Here is a 25,855-nt window from a genome sequence, read left to right on the forward strand (position 1 = left end):
AAAAAAAAAAAAAAAAGGAAAATAGGGACACATGGCTCAGTTGTTTAAGCATCTGCCTTCAGCTCAGGTCATGATCGCAGGGTCCTACGATCTAGTCCCGAGTCCAGTGCCCTGCTCCGCAGGGAGCCTGCTTCTCTCTCTGTCTGCCACTCCCCGTGCTTGTATGAGACCTCTCTCTGACAAATAAATAAAATCTTTGGAAAAAATAAATCAATAAAATAAAATAAAAGGAAAATAGTCACTGGCACCTCTCCAGAAAGCTCTCCTTAGGATCCATGTTATAGGACATCACCTTATGGCTACAAATACATCTTTCAGGGCTTCAGTAATTAAAAGAAGACTTAATCACTGGGGAGCCGTGGGGAAAGCAGCTATACAAAAGAGAATTCCTAGAAACTTAATAGGAAAGTTACTAAAAGGAAAAAGGAGATATGTTGGAGGATATTTAAGTGGCTGATTATAAAGAGAAAATAAGAGCAAAACTCTAGGAATAGAAAAACTGAATTCTGGTCCTGACCCAGGCACTTATGAACAAACCTGAGCTAGTTTCCAAACCTCTTTAGACCTTTAATTACCTTCTCAGTAGAGTACAGACAGCAACTGTTTTTCCTATCTCAAAATAAAATACTGCATATGAAGGCAGTCTTTACTTCCAAAGTCTTCTATAAATATAGTTTGTTGATTCTATTAAGTTATGCTTTAAATCAAATTTTAATATGGTGCCTTCACATTATTTTTTAAAATTCCACAGGACTTTTAGAATATTGCATTTTTCTTACATTGAACTATTATTTATGTTAACTAAAGTACATTTTCAGTGTAGCTATTCTAACCAAAATTCAAATTTCTATTGACAAACTTTTTGCATGTATTTGTAAAGTCTGATAAAATTACCTTACCAAATCTGATACAGAACAGAGAACCACTAAATATAATTATATTTTATTTCATTTTACAAAGCAGCAAAATCTGTAAATACTTCATTAACATAAATACTTCATTAACAACAAAATGACTATTAAAGGAAACAAAAACATTCATAATTTATTAAATAATTCCTAAATTCCCTCTGAAGTCAAGAATGACCACCTCCATAAAGCAAGCTATGCCAAGCAAGAACATCTTGGGATAATAAGGCAGTGAGACTCCACTAAAAGGTACAAATTAATCCACAGGCCAAAGTGCAGTTATCCTCTAAAGCAGGCAACCCAAAGAAAAATATTTTGTTTGCTTTTACTTCTTAAAAATTATTATTCAACAAACACATAGTGCTTGCAGTGCAGAAGACTTGTTCTAAGTACTGAACAAATATGTGAATCATATAATCCACACAACAACAGGTAAGTATATCCCTATTCTACAGATAAGGATATTGAGGTATAGAGGTTAGGTAATTCACAAGGTCATAGAGCTCATAAGTGGTGGAGCTAGGATCAAATCCAGGCAATTTGGCTCCAGAATCCAAGCACTTAAGCATTATGTTAAGCTTCCTTCCATAAATTTCCCCTTTATATCCAGGTCATATTCTACTAAGCAAACTTGGAACTTCTATGGCATTAAAGATAAGAGTAAAGAGAATTTGCAAACATCCGTCCCCTTATTACAATAAAGAATGAATTAAAAGACATATCTATCAGATGTATACAGTTTCCAGAGTTAATCTATTCACTGGGTCACTTAAAAGAAGGCAAGAAAAAGAATGTCTTACACTAAAGCAAATAAAGGAATATTTCTTTAAGAATGCTTCACGAAAACAGGAATTAAAAAATCAAAATAAACCAGGATTATAAACACAGGAAAAACAGGCTTCATTTAATTCTACAAGGAAACACTCTATAGGTAGTACTGTCCCAAATGATCAATACATATGAACAAGCATCAGAGATAAAACTGGAATCCTCTAGCTCTCTAATGGCAGAGATCATGCGAAAATCTCCATTTCATAATCTAGAATTTGGGGCACCAAAGCTAGAACGTCCTTAGCTGAATCCAGAACCTCAGTACTACAACTGGAATCTCTAATCTTAAGGACCCAAAAGATTGAGAAAAAAACTACTTCTAATATTAGAAAAAGCAGAAAAGAGCTCCTAATGCTAGAACTTTAGTCGTATTTCTGAAGTGCATGTTTCAGTTTTAATTGAAGTATAGTTGATACAATGTTCCATTAGTTTCAAGTGTACAGCATAGTGATTCCACAAGTTTACGCATTATTCTAGGTTCACCACAAAGTGTAGGAACCATCTGCTACCATCATGTTTCAATTTCTGGTATCTCTCTAGCTGCAGAGTCTCAATAGTGGTAGTGAAGTTTTCACTTTCTCTCCTGGATTTGGAGGAAGGTGTGTTTCAAATCTGAAACACATTTTCCCACCATACCTGTTGTTCAATACAGTGCTTCCACTGTGAATGTGACCACAGAATTTTTGAACTGAGAAGGACCATCTATTGTAGCTCAACACTCACATTACAGATGAAGAACTGTGGCCCACAGAGTTTAAGTGACTTGAAAAGCAATACACAGCTGGTCTCCTAACTCAGAATAATGCCTATTTCTTAGAAGAGAAATTCCTTCTATTCTACTGCCTGTTTTGGCTACAAGTGCAAACTGGCCTGGAAATCCAACCACTATTTCTACATTAAAACTATGAAGAAATGCTTTTAAATTCTAAATATTCTAACTTAACAATAAACATTAAGAATCCAAATTGCTGATAAACAAGGGAACACCTATAATTGCCCCTTCCGACTTTTTGGACAGTTTTTATATCTAAAGAATCCCTGAAAGCATGTTTAAAATTATTTGGGTCTACAATATTCTTTTTTAGTCAGTTCACTCAAACTTATCCCTCTTCATTTGCTGCAGGTGATGTTCTTGAATCCTTGTTCCCTATGATAAAGGTATCCCATCCTTCTGCTGCTGTCATCTAGTGAACCCCAAAATAGGATAAAAAAAAGTTAAGTTGGGGCACCTGGGTGGCTCAGTGGGTTAAAGCCTTTGCCTTCAGCTCAGGTCATGATCCCAGAGTCCTGAGATCAAGCCCCACATCAGGCTCCCTGCTCAGCAGGGAGCCCACTTCCTTCTCTCTCTCTCTGCCTGCCTCTCTGCTTGCTTGTGATCTCTGTCTGTCAAATAAATAAATAAAATCTTTAAAAAAAAAAAAAGTTAAGTGGTAACCCCCAGGTCAAGTAAGCTTCACCTGCAAATGAGGAAACCCCCAAATTTAACAATCCCTTCCCTACTTCATTGAGAGTATCATCTTAGGTTATTTCCTCATATTCCTTGGACCTGGTGCATTTATTTCCTTGTGAAAGGAAAAGCAGCAGAGCAGCATTAGGGTACTGGAGACCTAACATGGCAATGAGAACTAGGGGTGAGAGAAGGAGAAGGGTACAGGAGAGAGAGAGAGAGACAGAGAGAGAGAGGGAGAGAGAAAGAGGACACTGAAGATAAATGTACTTACTATGGATAAAAGCCATACAAAATAGCTGAAATTTTGTGACAAAAGTCATTAACTTTAAGATACCCTAAAATATAAGAAATGCTTTTCAATTACAGTTGAAATTATTTGCTCTAATAAAGACCTCAAAATTATCCAGTGACATGATAGATAGCAGCTCTTATGAATGAAAACTAGACAAAGTATAAACTAAGTTTGTAAGATCAGAAGTTAAAAGATTATTCTAGTCACAGTTATAAGAATAAAAAGTCAATGAGAAAGCATAAAATTATCAGTTAACATTTACCCAGGGCCCTAAGTATGCTAAGTACTTGGGGGGGGGTGGTTGATGGGTGAATGTGAAGGCAGAAAAGGATACAAAGAAAATATAAGGCAAAAGAATGAAAATCCCTGCCCTCCAAGAGTTTATAATCTAACTGGTGATATAATGTACATGCACGAAAACGCCTGAAAACAATGTTATAAATAATATAAATATAAATGCAAAAAAATATAATCCAGGCAAATCACAAAGCAATAAGAAAAAAATGGTAAAATTTATGAAAAATGGATGAGATTATAGAAAAGGTGGTGTAATTTATTCAATAGCTCCAAATACTGTTTGAGTTCTCATTAATACATCCTTAAATAACTCCTAGAATGATTATTATCTCTTTCTATTTACAACAACCATTCTTCCAAAAGTAGAATGTACTATAGAAACAATGCCTGTGTGGAAGACTGAGTCTCTAATTTCCCTTTCTCTATTAAGTACGTAGTATTCTAGGATAACTAATATTTTGAGTTTTTATAAAAACAACCCTTGTCATGAACCTAAATAACATCTGATTACTTTAAAAAGAGTAAAGGAAGAAAAAAAAGAGTTAAGGAAGAAATCAAAACAGTTTACATTGGAAAATATTTCATGCATCACATTATAAAATCAAATACGTCAGACATTATGTTCATGATCAACTTTTACAGAAAAGAGAAAAAGTTCCACAAATACTACTAAATGATATTAGCAGGCAAAAAACAAGCCTAAAAACTTGGAATAATACAACATACTCTGATACGCATGCATGGGTAGGGCTGCATGCAGACAGGTAAATTCTGAACTTTTAATAACTTAAAAGCTCAGAAGTTACACAGTTAACATGGAAAATACGTTGAATCTGTGTATTAAACATAAAACAGACAAATCTTTACAAACCACTAAATATAAATTTTCAGCTGCTCAGAAAAAATTTCAGAAACAGCCTTCCTATACTGAATATATAGTGAAATCATCTTCATTGTGGAGGAGACCATTACTTTTGGGGCTTCCCTTATAACAAAAAGGTTGTCTGGTCAATATTTGTACCTGGAATAATGAAATGTTTTCAGATGAGAAGTTGGAAAAGAATTATTTACTGGGAGTATTTGCCTCAGATTAACTCTAGAGCTATTTCAAGCAATTTAAATCTAAAATTTCTGAATACTCTTGAGTTTCAAATTATATCAATAATATATGCAAGATAACTAAAATGAAAATACTTAAAATAATTAAGATTTATAAATATGACTATCATAAAATTGTTTTCAAAATAAAACTGAAAAACCACAGAGGATCTCTTTGTATTAGGATTGTAATGCCACTAGTAAGTGGGAAAAATTCTACACAAATTCAACCAAAAAATTTAGAGGTGGTTTTCACGGTCACAGCATGGAGGCCAGGCCCACGCTCACCTTGGACGTCTTCCTCTCCACCATCACCATCTTCTTCCTCATTGTAAGCCAGCTCAGCCTGCTTGTCTGCCTCGTACTCACCTACGTTACCATCATCCCCATTATAATCCGCCAGTTTAGAGCCATGCTGCGGATCAACAGGGGATTCATTCTCATCAAAGAATCGGCCTGTGAAGTAGGTAGAGGATTAATTCCAGAGTAAAGAGAGAAGAAAAGAAGGGACCTACACTGGAGGCAGACCAGAAAGTAGACAAGTGAAACCTGGCAACTTTGAGGTACAGGTTATAAAAAAGATACATTTTGTGAAGGTTATCCAAGACAAAAAAGAAATAAGAATGAAGATTGAAAACTTTTTAAAAAATAATTTCTCTTTCGTGTTAATTTTGTACTTGCAACTTAAGGTTTGAGTATTTTCAGGACTGTTTTCCTAATAACCGACAACTTCTCCAATGTAAGTATTTGTCTAATTTACCACGTTAGAAGAATAATAAATAACTTTATTACTAGATACAATACATATTTGGAATCTCCAGTCATTTATTGCTTATAAAATACCACTTTCTATAAATAATTTTGATAACTTTTTTTGTAAATATAAACAAGTACTATGCAGATTAGTTTCTTTTTGGATGCTAAGACTAACACAACTGAGGGCTATCTCAGGTTTCTTCAGTGACAGTGACTCACTATAGTCTTGGATTTCCAAGGAGAGATGGCAGAAAGAATAAACCATCAGAATTCCTAGTGGTATGTGTTTTGAAAAAACACCCCATTAATTCTGATTTATTATTTCCCATATCCTAAACAAGACTTTTAAGTCCTATTAAGCTTAAGGAAGCTTAAGTTGACTTACGTGAGACTGTTACATTGCACACATTCAGAAAAATAAATAAAAAAGAGCAATAGAAATAGCACCTACTGTAGTAAACTATTCAATAACTAAATACTGAAAATAAAAATGTTAGGCACCCTAAGATCTGACTCACAAACACAAGTTAATCTCTAATTTAACATTAAATTTAAGTAGCATAAAAGTAAATTTTATTCCAATCCCTAAAATGGAAATAACAGCAACTTACTGATAATTAAAGAATTTAAGACTTTAAAAAATTGTAAAAACTTTCTATGGTAAGTCTAGAATTTTTTGAATTATATTTTTAAGAATTACACTGCAATGAGACATTCAGGAAAAAAATTAATGACTTCTTTGCTTGGAAAGAAAGTTTAAGTACAAATGGAAAGAATTATGGAGGTATTGGTCAAGTCTACAAATAGCTCACCACATCATTAGGCCAATATATTTCTATTTGCTGGGTAAAGAGTTAATCAGGAAAATAGTTTAAGAAAAAGTCATTCTTACATAGGCTTTCAAGGATGGGGCATGTTTACAACAGGAGACTTAAGTAACTGGGGCCAGTAAAAAGAGCACAAAGTCACCTTACATCTATTCCAGAATAAGGTTGGATATGTACACTTAACAAAAAAAAAAAAAAAAAAAAAAAAAGTTCATTAAAAAAAATCAAAAAAAAGGTTGAAAAATAAAAAAAAAAAAAAAAAAAAAAAAAAAAAAGGAAAGTTGATAAAATAGAGTTAAAGAAATGGATATAAAAGAGTTAAAAAGGAAAAAAAAAAAAACCCAGAAACAAGAAGAATATGTAAGCTAATTTGTGAGAAAGACATCTTGTCTCCTAAGGATAGTAATACAAAACATCTTGGTGGCTTTTGTTATTATTTCTTTCACTAACAATAAAAGAGATGACAGCAACGTAAGCAGGAAAAAGAGAGATTTATAGAGATCTGTATTTACTTTTTTTTTTAAGATTTTGTTTTATTTATTGGACAGCGAGAGAGAGAGAGAGAGAGAGCACGCACATGAGCGCACAGCAGGGGGAACAGGCAGAGGGAGAAGCAGGCTCACCAGGCTTACCAGAGCAGGGAGCCCGATGTGGGGCTCGATCCCAGGACTCTGGGACCATGACCTGAGCTGAAGGCAGACGCTTAATGACTGAGCCACCCAGGTGCCCTATATTTTCCCTTTTTTTAAATGTAATATTTATTATGATCTAAGTACCTGGAGTAGTTAAATTATCCTTATGCAATAAGAAACTGCTGTTTTATATATAAACATTTTAATATGGTAGTTACCAGTAAATTTCTCAAGGTAAACCACTTCCTCTAAGAATTTTTTTTAATTTTTATAAGTTATAAAATATAGAAGGCTAAAAAATTAGTCTAAAGTTACTGTGAAATATAGTTAATATTATCAGACATGGTACACTAACCAAAAAAATCATTCTCCTATACCTATTATAATATTCCAACAGAACAATTTACAGTTTCTTTCCTTAATAGGTGTTTGGTGATCTGACTAAAGTGAATTCACTCCTAAAATTATAATACTACAATTAGTGACATGAGATGCTAGACAGAGACAACCAGAAAATCAATAACAAGAATGCTTAAAAAATCAACCACAGGGGCACCTGAGTGGCTCAGTGGGTTAAAGCCTCTGCCTTCGGCTCAGGTCATGATCTCAGAGTCGTGGGATCGAGCCCCACATCGGGCTCTCTGCTCTGCGGGGAGCTTGCTTCCTCCTCTCTCTCTCTCTGCCTGCCTCTCTGCCTACTTGTGATCTTTGTCTGTCAAACAAATAAATAAAATCTTAAAAAAAAAAAAAAAATCAACCACAGGGGCACCTGGCTGGCTCAGTCAATGGAGTGTGAGACTCTTGATCTCGAGGTTTTAAGTTTGGGCATAGAGATTACTTTAAAAAAAAAAAAAGAATGGATTACCACACCACTGTCCTTTGCTGAATAAGTAATCTGTGCTATCATACATACAGAATTTTCATCTTTGGAGAAAGAGCTAACCCTTCATATAGGGTTTCTAACACTATGATAGCCAAAACAATAGAGTAAAAAAGAACCAGTTGCCAGTCAAGTCGGGACATCAAACTTCACATTAAACAGTGAATAGATATGAAGTATAAATAAAAATAAAATAAATAAATAAATAAAATAAAAATGCCTAACAATAATAACTATAACAGGCTGCTAAATTGTATGATTGTCAGGCAACATATCTGCAGAAAGAGTTATATAAGGGAGAAATCTGTATGGGTTGGAGCTAGAAGGGAAGGTTTCAAAGAAGAGGCAACTATATTGGACCATGACAGAGTTAAGGAAAGAAATATTCAATGGATAAGCTAAGAAGGTAGATGAAGTATTCAGGAGACAGTAGAGAGATTAATTTGACTGGATTTATATTAGACTGTAGAAAGAGGAAGTTTAGACAAGAAAATTAGGAATAATTATGGAAAACCTTTACAGTTAGAGACTTTAAAGGGCCTCCTATATCCACTTCACAAGGTCCATGTTAGAATGAATGACAAAGTACATGAAATTATCTACAATGCTTTTTCATCCAACAAAGACCCACTAATGTATGTGAAAGGTATTGCACTGGGCACTGTGATGCAAAAATAAACTTACCATCTCTATATCTATTGTAGTAAGGGAGACAAACATGTAAACAAATATTTAGAAAGTAATGTTATGTGTGCTATACCCAATGACCTAGAAAGTGACATCTGAACATGGACACTATCACTACCACTGGATAGAGGAAGTCTGGACTTTATGCAGGAGTCAATAGGCAGTTGTCATGATTTCTTTTAAGCTCTCTGAGAACAGGAATCTAATCTGGCTTATGTACCATAGCAACTCCACTATCTATTCAGGTAAGGAGCTATGAGGACTTAGACTAGGAAGATATAACAGAAATTAGTTAGGAATGAATGAATCAAATAGATTTAAAAATGACAAACTGAATACATGACACAATGTAATAGGAAGACTCAAAGAATGAGTTTATAATCCTAGCCTGGAAACTAAAAATAAAGATATTTGCACCCAAATGGAACAACTGAGAATGTATGGGAAAGCAAATGCTTTTGGTATACTGAACTTAGGGTTACAGTAAGATGTCTAAATGAAAGTATTTTATAGATGCCTGGAAATACAGAACTAGACTGTGGGCACAAAGTGAGGGCTAGTTGTATAGATTTAAGATTCATAAATATAAAGATGACAGGTTAAATTATGGCAAGATAATTTCTATTAGGAAATGAATATTCACAGACAACAGCTATAAATTGAAGGAGTGATCTTAGGTAATGACTGAATTTAAGAAGGGGAAAAGGAAGTAATGAGGGTAAAGTTATCACATGATGGTGTAAAGCTGTGATATGTTCAACAAGAATTAAATATTGTATTTTATCTCTGAAGCATTTTACCCATTTAAAGATTTTTAATTCTGTCCTATTTCTTAGTAACCATAATGCTAAAACTGTGCCCAGGTAGGTGAGTGATACAGTAATTATATTTAGTTTGGATCCCCAAATCTCCTAATATTTTTGTAAAATTCAATTGTGTACTTGAATATTATTTTCATCCTGGTGGCTGCTTGAAAATGGTTAATTTACAGCCTATCAGTAACAAGATACTAGTTACCACCTCAACAGTTTAAACACGAGCACATGAAGAAAGAAGCAACATACACTCTAGCTACTGAAAAGTCTTTGGCTGGTATCAAGTTGTAAAAAAAAAAAACCCTAAGAGATTGTTGACACACTTTTCAGCTCACTTTAAACAATACAACAGAACTTCATACGGAATAACAAGTATTCTGTAAAACTCCTTAAACATCAGACTGCAAACTTGCAATACCAGTAGAAAACGAAAGGTTGACAACAAATAACGGTAACATTTCTCAATCACAACAAGGCATTTCAACCAAGAGAACGTAAGTTTTAATCCCATACTGGAAATCAAACTAAGATAAGTCACTTTTTTGCTTCATTAGCTCAAGGATTGCTTATAGGTTTCAATTTCTCAACTATTGTTGAGAAAACAGGTATTGTTTGAAAAACAATATTGTATGAAATATTGTATGAAAAACAGGTTTTATGTTTTTCTAGTCCTTCTTTTAATATGTTATCACTATTATAAAGAAAATGAATCAATCTGAGTTGGTCATAGTAACTCGAGAGAGAGAGTAAAGGAAATTTTACTCTAAGGAAGGCAACCTCTTTTTCTAGCCTTTATCTACTCCTGGTACCCACTTTGTACCATTCATTTGGAAATCAATGCATTCAAATGACACCTACAAGTTTTGACTACTTCAAGTATCCTTGAGGGTCCCTGGCATGTGATAATTTATAATCTGTTGAGACATTAGTTAGAGTTTGAATGCTGGAAGAGTGAGGTGTGCAAACTGGATAAAAATGTTACTGTAGGCTTTCCCCACCAAGCAATGCATAAGGAAAACTACCAAATGGCTTTTGAACAGCTTACTTTGACTTCATTACGAGGCACATTATGGGGCAAAAAGACCATACTTATTTTACATCTCAAAGTATAGGACCTGCATGTAGTAGGCACAGGAAAGAATCTGTTAATTGACTGTGGACTTATGGAAGGTAAAGAGAAACCAGGAAAATGAAAGAAGCATGGTAGCTGGAAATTATGTCTAACAGCATATGAATAACCTGACCTTCATCCCTCCTTCACTCCCATTCCCAATGGAAAGAGGTTCAACTGCTCTTTCCCCTTCTTTACATTACCCATAGGCTATGCTTTTGTTGTTTTTTCAAGACTAATTCTATGAGGGGGAAGAAGAAGAGAACAGAAACAATTTGATTTGCATCAAGGTCAAATGCTCTTCTCCTTTACCTTTTGCTTTTATCCTCCACCAAACCTACAGGACTAGTCTCAAAACCAGCCTAAAATAAAGGAGCCAGAGGCAGGAAGTAATTTGCTAATTTTTTAGTAAGTAATTAGAAGTAATTACTTTTAGTAAGTAAAAAATTTGCTAATTTTTTTAACCAGGCACATGGTAACATATTTATGACAAGTACATTAATCTTACACGCATTAAATAGTTGGACACTTCATTTCAGCTTTGGTATTCAAATATTCTTAATAGTTTTTTTTTAAGATTTTATTTACTTATTTGACAGAGAGAGAGATCACAAGTAGGCAGAGAGGCAGGCAGAGAGAGAGGGGGAAGCAGGCTCCCCGCTGAGCAGAGAGCCCAATGCGGGGCTCGATCCCAGGACCCTGAGATCATGACCTGAGCCGAAGGCAGAGGCTTAACCTACTGAGCCACCCAGGTGCCCCTCTTAATAGTTTTTTTTAAGGATTTTATTAATTTATTTGAGAGAGAGAGAGAAAAAACATACATAGGGGGGAGCTGCAGAAGGAGAGGGAAAAGCAGGGAGCTCAGCAGGGAGCCAGATGTGGGACTCAATCGTAGGACCCTGGGATCATGACCTGAGCCAAAGGCAGATGCTTAACTTACTGAGTCACCCAGGTACCCTAAAAATTTTTCTTTCTTTCTTTCTTTTTTTAAATTAAAGTAAGCTCTCTACTCAACATGGTGCTTAAACTCACAACTCAGCTATCAAGAGTCCCATGTTCTACCAACTAATCCAGCAAGGCACCATTACAAATTTTTTTTTTCTTTTTCTTGTTTTGTTTTGAAATTTTCTTTATAATGTAGCACTATGTTCCATACTTTACAAAGGTTTGACAGATTTTTCCATTTTTTATTATTAAATATTTTTAGATATACACAGAAGTGTGGAGAATATCCATGTTTCCATCATGAAGAATTTTGTCTAATTTAGACATATTTTAGAACTTTTAATAAAGGAAACATTACAGATACATGAAGTTCCCCAGGACCTCTCCCTAGTATTCTCCTATCCCAAAGATAACCTCTATCTTAAACTGGGTGTTAAACATCCCTATGAAAGTTTATGTATTCATTAGTAAGTAGTATTGATTCACCAGTCTCTAAACCTTAAATACATGGTATCTGGGCAGGAAAGAATTAACGTGGCATGCCAGGTTTGCTCAAACCTGGTACATTCCAAAGAAAGGTTTGTCTTTGGGACTGGTGGTTGGCTGGAAGCTGGAAGATAACTTCTGAGCCTATGGAATGTTCTGCCTGATAAGCATTTTTGTATGGCTGAGGCCTTGAGTATTGCTATACCAGTATGATTAGATAAGTTTATCCCAACAAAGCAACTTATAGTGTATATTTATTCTTGCTAGGTGGAGGATATAAGGGCTAGAATATGAGCTCAGTCACAAGGGCATCACATGACATGTGGGCACTACATGACTGACCCCCAATAAACACTCTAGACCCCAAGGATCAAGTGAGTTTCCTGAGCTGGCAACACTTCACACGTTTTGTCACACATGTTCACTCAAAAGATTAAACAAACCTCCATGCAACTCCACTGGGAGGAGACACCAGGAAGCTTACATCAGCTTTCTTCTGAATCTTGCCCCATGAGCCTTTTTCATTTGCTGGTTCCAGTCTCTGTCCTTTCACTGTACTAAGCCGTAACTGTGAGTATAATTCTTCTGTCCTGTGAGCCCTTCTAGTGAATCATCAAACCTGAGGGTGATCTTAGGACTTCCAACATGGCATAATGTATCTGTTTTACATTTATCCATGTTGATAAATGTGGTTTTGTTCATTCATATGAATTCCTATATATAATTCCATCATATGTATAATTCCATTGTATACACAATGATTTATCCATTCTCATACTGATGAATATTCATTTCCAATTTTAATGTAATAAACAATGTATATTCTTGTACAGTGTTTTTAAGTACATATTAGGTACTAAGTTGTAGGGTATGTGCATCTTCTCACTCTTATGATTGATGTTCTGATTAACAAAAGTTCTTAATTTTAATCAACTCCAATTTATCATTTTTAAAATTCATGGTTAGCTTTTTTAGGGGAGGGGAGATTAAGAAATCTTTCCCTGGGGCGCCTGGGTGGCTCAGTGGGTTAAGCCGCTGCCTTCGGCTCAGGTCATGATCTCGGGGTCCTGGGATCGAGTCCCGCATCGGGCTCTCTGCTCGGCAGGGAGCCTGCTTCCCTCTCTCTCTCTCTCTGCCTGCCTCTCCATCTACTTGTGATCTCTCTCTGTCAAATAAATAAATAAAATCTTTAAAAAAAAAAAAAGAAATCTTTCCCTATCCCATGTTATGAAGATACCATTTTGTTTTCTTCTAGAGGTTTTCTTAGTTTTAATTTTAAATCTGCAATCTTTTTTTCTCATTAAACTTTTGTCTTAATGGGTCTCAAAATGGGTGATAGATTTTTGGTCAAGTTGTTTCCACTAAAAAGAACTGATTCTAAAAACATATAACTTGGGAGCCTGGGTGACTCAGTTGGTTGGGCGACTGCCTTCAGCTCAGTTCATAATCCTGGAGTCCCGGGATTGAGTCCTGCATCAGGCTCCCTGCTTGATGGGGAGTCTGCTTCTCCCTCTGACCCTCCCCCATCTCGTGCTCTCTCTCTTTCATTCTCTAATAAATTAAATAAAATCTTTTAAATAAAATAGAATAAAATAAAAACATACAACTTAAAACTGTCATACACACACACACACACACATACACACACACACACCCAAAACATGGTCTGCAAAACATTCTCCTTTCCTTCTGAAGGTCTTATAATGCAGTTATCAATAACCAGTCTTTTACTATTAAACTTAAATGGCCAATGACACAAACAGATCTCAGACCATTCTTCCACCACTGATAAGAATTGGGTAGCAGGTATTGGGGATAATATTCATTTAGCCTTCTGAGCTTCCTAGGCAGACTTGGTGACCTTGCCAATTCCAGCTGCCTTCTTGTCCCCTGCCTTGATGACACCCACGGCACCAACTGTCCCATGTCATGAACAGCAAAAGGGCCTAGAAGAGGATAGTCAGAGAAGCTCTCAACACACATAGGCGTGCCAGGAACCATATCAACAATGGCAGCATCACCAGACTTCAAGAACTTGGGACTATCTTCAGCTTTTTTCCAGAAGGATGATCTATCTTCTCCTTCCACTTAGCAAACTTGCAAGCAATATGAGCTATGTGACAATCCGGCACAGGAGCATATCCAGCACTAATTTGGCCTGGATGGTTCAGGATAATTACCTGAGCTGTGAAACCAGCTGCTTCCACTGGTGGATCATTTTTGCTGTCTCCAGCCACAAGGCGACAACAAACATCTTTAACAGATATGTTCTTGACCTTGAAGCCCACACTGTCCCCAGGAAGAGCCTCACTCAAAGCTTCATGGTGCATTTCAACAGACTTTACTTCAGTTGTAACAATGTCTGGAGCAAAGGTGACCACCATGCCAGATTTAAGAACACCAGTATTCACTCAGCCCACAGAGAGAGAACCAATACCACCAATTCTGTAGACATCCTGGAGAGGCAGACACAAGGGCTTGTCAGTTAGATGAGGTGAAGCAGAATGAAATCCAGAGCTTCAAGCAGTGTGGTTCCACTGGCATTCCCATCTTTACGGGTGACTTTACATCCCTTGAACCAAGTCATGTTAGCACTTGGCTCCAGCATGCTGTCGCCATTCCAACCAGAAACTGGCACAAATGCTACTGTGTCGGGGTTGTAGCCAATTTTCTTAATGTAGGTGCTGAATTCCTTAACGATTTCCTCTTATCTCTTCTGGCTATAGGATGGCTCAGTGGAATCCATTTTGTTAACACCAACAATTAGTGGTTGTACACCCAGTGTGTAACTCAGAAGGGCACCCTCACAGGTCTGCCCATTCTTGGAGAAACCTGCTTCAAATTTACCAACACAGCGACAACAATCAGGACAGCAGTCAGCCTCATATGTGCCCATAATCATGTTTTTGATAAAGTCTCTGTGTCCTGGGGCTTCAATGATGGTCACAAAATACTTGCTGGTCTCGAATTTCCACAGAGAGATACCAGTTGTGATAACCACATTCATGTTCAGCTCTCGGTTAACCAAAGACCCAGGCATACTTGAAGGAGCCCTTTCCCATCTCATCAGCCTCCTTCTCAAATTTTTTGATAGTTCTTTTGTCGATCCCACATTTGTAGATCAGATGACCAGTAGTGGTAGACTTGCCTGAATCAACGTGCCCAATGACAATGATGTTGATGTGAGTCTTTTCCTTTCCTATTTTGGTTTAGGTTTAGCGGTGGTATTCACAACACCTGTTTTCTGGCAGAATACCTGTTGTGAAAAAGCTCTGCCATCTATCTTGATTTTAATTTTGCATATCGTGGAGGTAGGAGAGGCAAGGTTAATATTTTCCCATTTGGCTATCGAAATGACCCAGTACTAGTTATTGAAAAGACTATCCTTTCACCCATTGCATTATATTATCAACTTTGTCATAAATCAAGTGACTATATATGTGTGGTTAATTTCTTCATTCTTCAATCTGTTCCACTGGTCCACCTGTCTGTTCTTGTGCCAATACCATATTGTCTTAATTACCTCATCAATAATAGTTTTATAATAATCCTGATGTCTGATAGTAGAAGTCACTAAGTTTCATTCTTCTTATAGATTGTCCTGGCTATTCTTAAGTCTTTTGCATTACCATACATATTTCAGAATCACTTGATTCCCACCAAATTCCATCCAATTTCCACCAAAAAGAAAAAAAAAAATATGGATAATGAATGGGCTAGAACTGGAATTCTAGATCAGAGAAGAACTGACATCTTCAAAATGCTGAGCCTTCCAATCTATCAACATGAATTTACTTATATATCATCTAATATCTGTCAATAATGTTTTGTAGTTTACAGAAGTTCTTGTGAATATTTTGTTAGATTTTTTTCAAGAATCTGATGTATTATGCTATTAAAAATAGTTTTCTGGGGCATTTGGCTGGCTCAGTCAGTGGAGCATGCAACTCTTGATCTCGGAGTTGTGAGTTTGGGCTGCTGGTTGTGTGTAGAGATTTCTTAAAATAAAAATCTTTTAAAAAAATAGTTTCTTTTGGGGAGCCTGGGTGGCTCAGTCATTGAGTGTCTGTCTTTGGCTCAGGTCATGATCCCAGGGTCCTGGGATCAAGCTCCACATCAGGCTCCCCGCTTGGTGGGAAGGCTGCTTCTCCCTCTCCCACTCCACCTGCTTGTGTTCCCTCTCTTGCTGTGTCTCTCTGTCAAATAAATAATTTTTTTAAATTTTTAGAAAATATTTTATTTCTTTATTTGACAGAGAGAGAGAGATCACAAATAGGCAGAGAGGCAGGCAGAGAGAGAGGGAAGCAGTCTCCCTGCTGAGCAGAGAGCCTGATGCGGGACTCAATCCCAGGACCCTGAGATCATGACCTGAGCTGAAGGCAGAGGCTTTAACCCACTGAGCCACCCAGGCGCCCAAATAAATAATTTTTTTAAAAAATCAGAAAAAAAATTTTTCTCTTTTAAAAATTTCACTTTTTTTGCTGACATACACAATTTTTTATATTAGTCTTCTAATAACTTTTCTAAATGCTTATTTAATACTTATTTACTTTAATAGTTTGTAGACTATTTTGTTTTCCACATATAAAATTAAACCTGCAAATAATATCAATTTACCAGTTTTATTTCTTCCTTTTAAATCTCTATACTGTTTATTTTTTTTCTCTTTTTATATCATTTACTAGGACCTACAGTGAAAAGCTGAAAATAAGTGATGATAGAGGTTATGTTGGTGTTCATGATTTCAAAAGGAAAATTTTTGATAGTTCACCATTAACTGATGTTATAGGATTTTTGTAGATAGTCTTCATCAGATTAAGGAAATGACTGTCTCGTCCTAGTGTGCTTAGAGTTTGTTTATCATGAATATATGTTGAATTTCTTCAAATGCTTTCTTTGCACATATTGAGATGCACCTACTCGACCTGTCTCATATATTTTGTTAATATGGTGAATTACATAGACTGCTTCTCAAATATTAAATAACCTTGCATTTTGAGAATAAACACAACATGGTCATCATGTATATATTTTTATCTATCTCTGGATCTGATATGCTAATATTTTATTCAGTATTTTTAGATGTACTATGTTGGCAGGAATTGTCCTGTAATTTTCCTTTATCATAAAATACTTAGTTCTGCCATCCAACTTACGCTGGCTTCATGAAATGAGTTGAGAGGTGCTACCTCATTTTCAATTCTCTGAAAAAGTTCATGATAGATTGGTTTTAGTTCTTCCTTTTAAGTGTTCGGAAGAATTCAACCATGAAACCATTTGGGCATGAAAATTTCATTAAGGGAAGGTTTTAAATTACAGATTAAGGATCTATTCTTTTTAAAGATTTTACTTTTAAGGGCACCCGGGTGGCTCAATGGGTGAAGCATCTGCCTGCAGCTCAGGTCATGATCCTAGAGTTCCAGGATCAACCCCCACGCTGGGCTCTCTGCTCAGTGGGGAGTCTCCTTCTCCCTCTCCCTTCCCCTGCTCCTTTTCTCTCTTGCTCACTCTCTCAAATAAATAAAATCTTTTTAAAAATATTTTATTTTTAAGTAATCTCTACACCCAACTTGGGGCTCAAACCCATAACCCCAGGATCAAGAGTCACATGCTCCACCAACTGAGAGAGCCAGGTGTCCCCAGATTCAGTATCTATTTTGTTTTTAAGATTTTATTTATTTTAGAGAGAGAGCATGAGTGTGCAAGAATGGCGGGAGGGGCAGAAGAGGGAGGACAAGCAGATTCCCACTGAGCACAGAGCGCAGTGCAGCAGAGCGTGGAGCCCTAGGTGTATCTCATGACCCCAAGATCATGCCCTGAGCCCCAAATGACCCATCCAGGCACCCCAGATTCGATATCTTAAATAAACACGGAACTATTCAGATTTTCCATATCTTCCATATCTTCTTCTGTCAGTTTTATATAAAGGTGTTTTGTAGAATACTATCCACTTCTACATTTTCCAATGTTTTTTTTTTTTTTAAGATTTTATTTATTTATTTGACAGAGATCACAAGTAGGCAGAGAGGCAGGCAGAGAGAGGGAGGGGAGAAGCAGGCTCCCTGCTGAGCAGAGAGCCCGACGCAGGGCTCGATCCCAGGACGCTGGGATCATGACCTGAGCCGAAGGCAGAGGCTTTAACCCACTGAGCCACCCAGGCACCCCACATTTTCCAATGTTTTGGTAGTAATTCATAATAATACCTCACTAAATAGCCTCTAATATTCGTAGGGCTGATACGGATGCTCTTTTTCATTCCTGATAATAATTTGTGCCATCTCTTTCTGTCTTGATCTGTGTTAGAGGTCTTATTTTCACTAGTCTTTTCAACGAACCAACTTTTAGTTTTATTGATGTCATTATTGATTTCATATAGTGATCCTGAATTTAGTTATCTAGCTAAACTCTCTTATTAGTTATACTAGTCTCTTTTGGGGTGTGATGAGATTTGATTATTCAATTTACTTAATGGTCATTAGTTTATTCAGGTTTTCAAACTGTCTTGAGCCAATTTTGGTAATTAATTTTCCAGAATATTACCCATTTGATCTAAGTTTTCAAATTTATTATCAAGTTTTAGATAAAAATTTCTTGTGATTTAAAGATCCGAAGTATACCCTCTGGTTTTTTTTTTTTAGATTTTTTTTTTTTTTTAAAGATTTTATTTATTTATTTGACAGAGAGATCATAAGTAGGCAGAGAGGCAGGCAGAGAGAGAGGAGGAAGCAGGCTTCCCGCCGAGCGGAGAGCCCGATGCGGGGCTCGATCCCAGGACACTGGGATCATGACCTGAGCCGAAGGCAGAGGATTAACCCACTGAGCCACCCAGGCGCCCCTTTTTTTTTAGATTTTAAGTAATTTCTACATCCAACATGGGGCTTGAACTCGTGACCCTGGGATCAAGTCTCACACTCCTCTGACCTAGCCAGCCAGTGTCCCTAATCTGTTTTTTTGAATATTACTGATTTTTATCTTTTCTATTTTTTTCATTAGTATTACTAGAGGTTTATCTAGTTTGTTTTTATTTTTGCTCCTAGTTATTCTTTATTTTCCACTTCACTTATGATTGCTATTACTATTTTTTTTTTTCTCTTCTACATTTTTTTCCATTTCTGCTGCTATTCTTTTTCTCCTTTCTGTGAGGTCAGATTTGTCTTTGATGTTAAGGGTTGGTCTAATCCTGATTCAGCTATTTACTAGCTAAGCAAATTTTTTTTTTTTAAGATTTTACTTATTTCTTTGACAGAGAGAATACAAGCAGGGGGAGCAGCAGGGAGAGGGACAAGCAGGTTCCTGCTGAGTAGAGAGCCCCCGACGTGCAGCTTGATCCCAGGACCCTGGGACCATGACCTGAGCCAAAGGGAGATGCTTAGCTGACTGAGCTACCCATGTGCCCCTAGCTAAGCAATCTTAAAAGTACTATGAAACTTCTTTGTGTCTGCTTCCAGTCTGTAAAACGGGAATAAAATCTACACACTGATTTGTTATGCATTTATACATACAAATACCTTTAGAACAAAAACTGGCACATACTAACCACTCCAATGTTAGCTATTATATTAGTATCATCATCAATAATAGTAGTAACAGGATAACTACTTCAACCTCTACTACTATTACTATTTTGAATTTGACTCAGTTTATTTTTTTTTAAGATTTTATTTATTTGTTTGAGACAGAAAGAAAGAGAAAGTGAGGGAGAGGGAGAGAGAATCTGAAGCAGACTGCACTGAGCTCAGAGCCTGATTTGGGCCTCGATCCCACATTTGAGAGATCATGACCTAAGCAGAAACCAAGAGTTGCAGGCTTAACCAAGTGAGCCACCCAGGTGCTCCTCAACTCATTTAATTTTTAGGGCTTTTTTTCTTACTGCTTTCAAGGCCATAAATTTATTGTATGTATTTCTCACATTTTGATATGTGTGGTACTATGTAATTGTTCAAATTTTTAAGTGCTGATTATTGACACCATCAAAAAAAAGTTCTTGACTGATACTTTTAAATTTATAATATAGGGGTTTTAAGATACTATTCATGATATAAATTTCTAAAATTTATCAAGACTCTCTGTGACCTAGGATCTAGCCAATTTCTGTAATTATTCCATGTATACTTTAAAAAGTCTCTCTACTAAATGTAGGGATCTGGGGCACTTGGGTGGCTCAGTAGGTTAGGCCTCTGACTCTTGGTTTCCATTCAGATAATGATCTTGGGGTCTTGAAATCAAAACCCAAGTGGGGATCTGCACTCAGTGGGGAGCCTGCTTGTTCCTCTCCCACTGCTTCACTCCCCCATCCCGCTCTCTTTAAAATATATAAATAAAACCTTTTTAAAAATAGGGGCACCTAGGGGTGCCTGGGTGGCTCAGTGGGTTAAAGCCTCTGCCTTCAGCTCAGGTCATGATTGCAGGGTCCAGGGATCGAGCCCCGCATGGGGCTCTCTGCTCAGTGGAGAGCCTGTTTCCTCCTCTCTCTCTGCCTACCTCTCTGACTACTTGTGATCTCTGTCAAATAAATAAATAAAATCTTTAAAAATAAAATAAAATAAAGCAGGGGCACCTGGGTGGCTCAGTTGGTTAAATGTCTGCCTTTGGCTTAGGTCATGATCCCAGGGTCCTAGGACTGAGCCCTAAGTCACACTCCCTGCTCAAAGAGGAGTATGCTTCACCCTCTCCCTCTTTCCCACTGCTTGTGCTCTTCCTCTCTCTCTCAAAATAAATAAATAAATCTTTATAGTTGTTCCTCTTATTATGGAATAACCTTTTTCTTTTTTCCTTAAAATCTATTTTGTCATTTTGTCATTTGTTAATACTTTTTTTTCTTTTTCTTTTTTTAAGTGGTATCTTTTTAAAATTTAATTTTTTTTCAGTGTTCCAAAATTCATTGTTTATGCACCACACCAGTGCTCCATAAAATACGTGCCCTCCATAATACCCACCACCATTTGTTTAATACTTTACATCAACTTTCTTTAGTTTTCACTAAGGAGTATCTTTACTGAAATTATGGTAAAACATACATTACATAAAGCTTACCATCTTAACCATTTTTAAGTGTACAGTTCAATGGCATTAAATACATTAACACTGCTGTGCAACCACCACTACCATCCATGTCCAGATCTTTTTTCATCTTTCCCAACTGAAAACTCCATGTTCATTAAACAATAATATCCTCTCCCCAACCCAGGGCTTGGCAACTACCACTCTTTCTGTTTCTGTATATTTGACTACTCTAGGCACCTCAAATAAGTAGAATAACAGTTTATGTCCTTTCATAACTGGCTTATTTCACCCAGCATAATGTCTTCAAGGTTCATCCATGTTGTAGCATGTGTCAGAATTTTCTTCTTTTCTTTGGCTGAGTAGTATTCCTTTGTACCTATAAACCACATTTTATTTATCCATTCATTCAGCAATGATCACTTGGACTGCCTTACTTTTTGGCTACTGTGAATTATGCTGCTATGAATACGTGTGTACAAATATTTGCTCAAGTTCCCAAGAACAGAAAACAAGGAACTTGAGCAGAGATTTGTACACACATATTCAAGAAGTGAGAAATAGCTTTCATAGTTCTTCATATTTTCTGTATTTAAGATTTAGTTGTAAACCTTTTATAGCTAGATTCTGCCTTTGTATCCTTTAATGATCTCTTTTGATAAATTTAACCTGTTTAGGGGCACCTGGGTGGCTCAGTGGGTTAAGCCTCTGCCTTCGGCTCGGGTCATGATCTCAGGGTCCTGGGATCGAGCCCCGCATCGGGTTCTCTGCTCGGCGGTGAGCCTGCTTCCCCCTCTCTCTGCCTGCCTCTCTGTCTACTTGTGCTCTCTCTCTCTCTCTGTCAAATAAATAAATAAATAAAATCTTAAAAAAAAAAAAAAAATTTAACCTGTTTATCTTTATCATAGTTTTTGTAATATTTGACCTTATTTCTTTGATTTTACTGTTAGGATTTTCTTCTTTTAAATTTTCTTTTCTTTTCTTTTTTTTAGATTTTATTTATTTCTTTGACAGAGAGAGATGTCACAAGCAGGCACAGAGGGAGGCGGGGCGGGGGGAGGGTGAGTGGGTGGGCAGGCTCCCCACTGAGCAGAGAGTCTAATGCAGGGCTTGATCCCAGGAACCTGAGATCATGACCTGAGCCGAAGGCAGAGGCTTAACCCACTAAGCCACCCAGGCGCCTTTAAATTTTCTTCTTTCTTTCTAATTTACCTCCTTTCCCTTTTCTATCCACGAGAGATGGAAGTGGTACATTATATTTCTATTTTTTTAAGTGATTACCCTTGATTTTTAAGTTTTTCTTTTTTAATTAGTTATTTTTTTAGGCAGGCTCCATCCCCAACATGGGGCTTGAACACATGACCCTGAGATCGAGAGTCACATGCTTTACCAACTGTGCCAGCCAGGCACCTTAACCCTTAATTTTTAAACATACATAATTTATACATATTTTAAACAACATTACAAAGTATTCAATATTTCTATCCTCTTCCTGAGCAGGACATGAACCTTTTCACTTTACCCCTGAATACCTTCTCTTTTATTATTTATTTATTTATTTATTTATTTGACAGAGAGATCACAAGTAGGCAGAGATGCTGGCAGAGAGAGGGGGAAAGCAGGCTCCCTGCTGAGCCAAGAGCGCGATATGGGGCTCGATCCCAGGACCCTGAGATCATGACCTGAGCCAAAGGCAGAGGCTTAACCTACTGAGCCACCCAGGTGCCCCTTATTTGCTGTTTGTGCTGTCTTAACACAAAAATAATTTTAAGTCAATAAATTTACCAATAGGTTTGATCAATTTGAGATCCCATTTTTTTGTAGCTATTACTAGCACTCTTCAATTTTCTTTTTACTAAAGAATAAGTTTTATCCTTCATTAAGTGTGTTTATGAGATGTAAACTCAGTCTTGTGCAACTGAATATGTCCTCATTTATCCTCTTTGTCCTCATTAGCTGGTACATTCTACATTGGTAGTTATTTTCCACTCATCACACTGAAGATATTATTCCATTATCTTTTGTCATTTGAGTTGCTTATGAAAAGTCTACTGTCAATATAACTGTTATTCCTTGGATATAATCTATATCTTCTGGTATCATTTAAGACTTTTTCCCTTTATTTTTGGATACTCTGAAGTTTCCCTACAATGCCTAAAAGCAAAGATTTTCTTCATTATCCTACTTGACACTCAGTAGGCACATTTGTTCTGAGAACACATGCATGTCCTTATTCAACTGCAGAAATTCTGAGCTCTTGAAATTCTTCAAAATTATTTTCAAGTATTGATTACCTACCATTTCCTCCATTCTCTACCTGAAACTCTTATTAGATATACATAAATCTTCTGTCTTAACATCTGTCATATATACATACGACATGTATTTGTCTCTATATCCACCTCTTTGCCATTCTGTGCTATATTCCTGATAAATATCTCAATACACGGATGCCTATGTGGCTTAGTCGGTTAAGTGTCTGCCTTTGGCTCAGGTCATGATCCCAGAGTCCTGGATTGAGCCCTGCATCAGGGTCCCTGCACAGTGGGAAGCCTGCTTCTCCCTCTCCCACTCCCCCTGCTTGTGTTTCTTCTCTCTGTCAAATATAAAATCCTTAAAAAAAAAATTCTCAGTACAAGTTTCCAAATCACTTATTTCAGTCAATTATTTTCATGGTCTAGCATCTCATAGACTGATTTTTATTGCAGTGATTATATTTTAACTTTCTAAAACGTAAAACTGGCTTTTATATTTATCTGTTTTTGCTTTACCTCTGCCTCTTAATCTCTTCTCTCTCTTTTTTTTTTTTTTTTTTTAGATTTTATTTACTTATTTGACAGACAGAGATCCCAAGTAGGCAGAGAAAGAGGAGGAAGCAGGCTCCCCGCTGAGCAGAGAGCCCTGTGCAGGGCTCAATCCCAGGACGCTGGGATCATGACCCAAGCTGAAGGCCTTAACCCACTGAGCCATCCAGACACCCCTCTTCTCTCTTTTTTTAGTAAATTATCTCTTTATTTACCTCTTTGAGCATCCTTAAACATATTTTGTTTTTAGCAGGCTATTAGATAAAATTGTTTTCACATTTCAATCGTTGATATGGTGGCTATGTCCCTTAGCATTAATATTTTCATACATTTTAGAGTTTTGGTTTGCTGACTGATTTTCCATGTAGGTGGGGTATTTGTTCACGTTTTCTCTCTTTTTCCTTCTCTATGTCAACTCATATTATCTGGTAAGGTTAAAGATATTTTTACCCAGTTTCCCAGTCTAGAATGAGATTTATAATGACATTTCAGAGTTTCTATTGCATGATGCTACTGGGGATAGCACAAATTCAGTATAAAACCAATGATGGTGTGGTAAGACCATGTAGCATGGTTACAAGGCTGCATCCCCAAATTCCTGTCTCCGTAAGCCTTCAGGTTGCTAAATACTAATAGCAGTGATACTATCAGATACCAGATACTGTTGATAACAGCCAGCAATAGCTTTATTTTCTGTTTCCTTTACCAAGTAAAACGGAGCAATAACCAGGTCTTGGCTTTAAGCAACAAGTGAGGCTCCTGTATCATTCTGGTTGCTTTAAAAAGCTGAATTCCTAGAAACCTACATTTCCAGACCTGAGCATCATAGGTGCAATAATTCAGTTCTTTTCATTATCTAGGATTTTTGTTTCTTGACCACAGAAATGTTAGCATTGTTTTGAGATTATCTGTAACTTTTTAGTCCTCTTTTTTATATTTTTGTTTATCGTGTGTGAGCAGAGTGGATATATCAAAGGTGAACTCACTAAACCATGAGGATCAGAGGTTGAAAAGTACTTTTAAAAATTCATATATATATATATAGGGGCGCCTGGGTGGCTCAGTAGGTTAAGCCTCTGCCTTCGGCTCAGGTCATGGTCTCAGGGTTCTGGGATCGAGCCCCACATCAGGCTCTCTGCTCAGCGGGGAGCCTGCTTCCTCCTCTCTCCGCCTGCCTCTCTGCCTACTTGTGATCTCTGTCAAATAAATAAAATCTTTAAAAAAAATCCATAAATATATATATAGAAAAATCATATACTCTCTGATACTCTAGCTTGTCTCTCCAGTGTTGTTCAGGAGAATCATTAACCTTGGTTAAATAAACGAACTCCTGCTGCTACTTACCCTGACACATGCTAAGAAAAAAACCATATGAAAGGCAGCGTGATCATTGCCTACTGTTTTGAGTAACTGTCTTTCTGACTTTCAGGATAAAGCTGACATTTAAAAAGAACAGTTTTTTCTATTCAAGACATCTAAATATACATGATATGTCCTTCCTACTTGGCAAACAGGTAGGCCTTACACGAATTTTCAGTTTTAACTACCTTGGAGAATATCTGACTCCCTCCTTGGAGTATGCCTCCAGGATATTTTGAAATATCCCCTAGACTATATTTTGTGTCACAATATAGCCTACATTCTACATTTTAAATTAAACCAACCCAAAGAGATCTTCCAAATTTAATGGAACATGCCAACATAGCCATTTTCAAATGATGTGGCAATACAAAATTAAATTTATAAAAATGTATCAATAAAAATATGATATGCTAACCTAAAAAACAAAAAAATACTAAATTTTAAAGTGCCAAAAAATTTGTGGTGATTATTGAATAAAATCTAAGATTATTCCTCCCATATCTAGTCAGGAAAAATTATAGCTATAAATGCATAAGGTTCTGCCTAACAGGCATTCAAGAAAAGTTAGTTTAAATGTATTAGTAAGAAAAAGAAATATGAAGATTTAAGTATCTAAAACTAAAAATTAAAGTTTAAAACCTAAAAACTTAAAAAAAATAAAGTGACAAGTCACA

General features: G+C 36.5%; 1 protein-coding gene across 3 annotated transcripts in view; it reads right to left on the bottom strand.

Annotated features, from left to right (window-relative positions):
* The window catches only part of GOLM2 (golgi membrane protein 2), a 119,604-nt gene that overhangs the window by 8,160 nt on the left and 85,589 nt on the right, over window positions 1-25,855 (bottom strand). The window contains exons 9-10 of one of the 3 annotated variants that reach the window (XM_032856622.1): window positions 5,165-5,332; window positions 4,750-4,799 (exon numbers count right to left, since the gene is read on the bottom strand). In XM_032856622.1, coding sequence (XP_032712513.1) covers window positions 4,765-4,799; window positions 5,165-5,332 — 203 coding nt within the window. In that variant the 3' untranslated portion in view covers window positions 4,750-4,764. Of the gene's footprint in view, window positions 1-4,749; window positions 4,800-5,087; window positions 5,333-25,855 lie in introns of those variants that run through there. The other 2 variants (XM_032856623.1, XM_032856621.1) reach the window with 2 other exon arrangements.

Source organism: Lontra canadensis, unplaced genomic scaffold, assembly GCF_010015895.1.
Source record: "Lontra canadensis isolate GAN:19392208 unplaced genomic scaffold, GSC_riverotter_1.0 scaffold12, whole genome shotgun sequence".
Taxonomy (NCBI): domain Eukaryota; kingdom Metazoa; phylum Chordata; class Mammalia; order Carnivora; family Mustelidae; genus Lontra; species Lontra canadensis.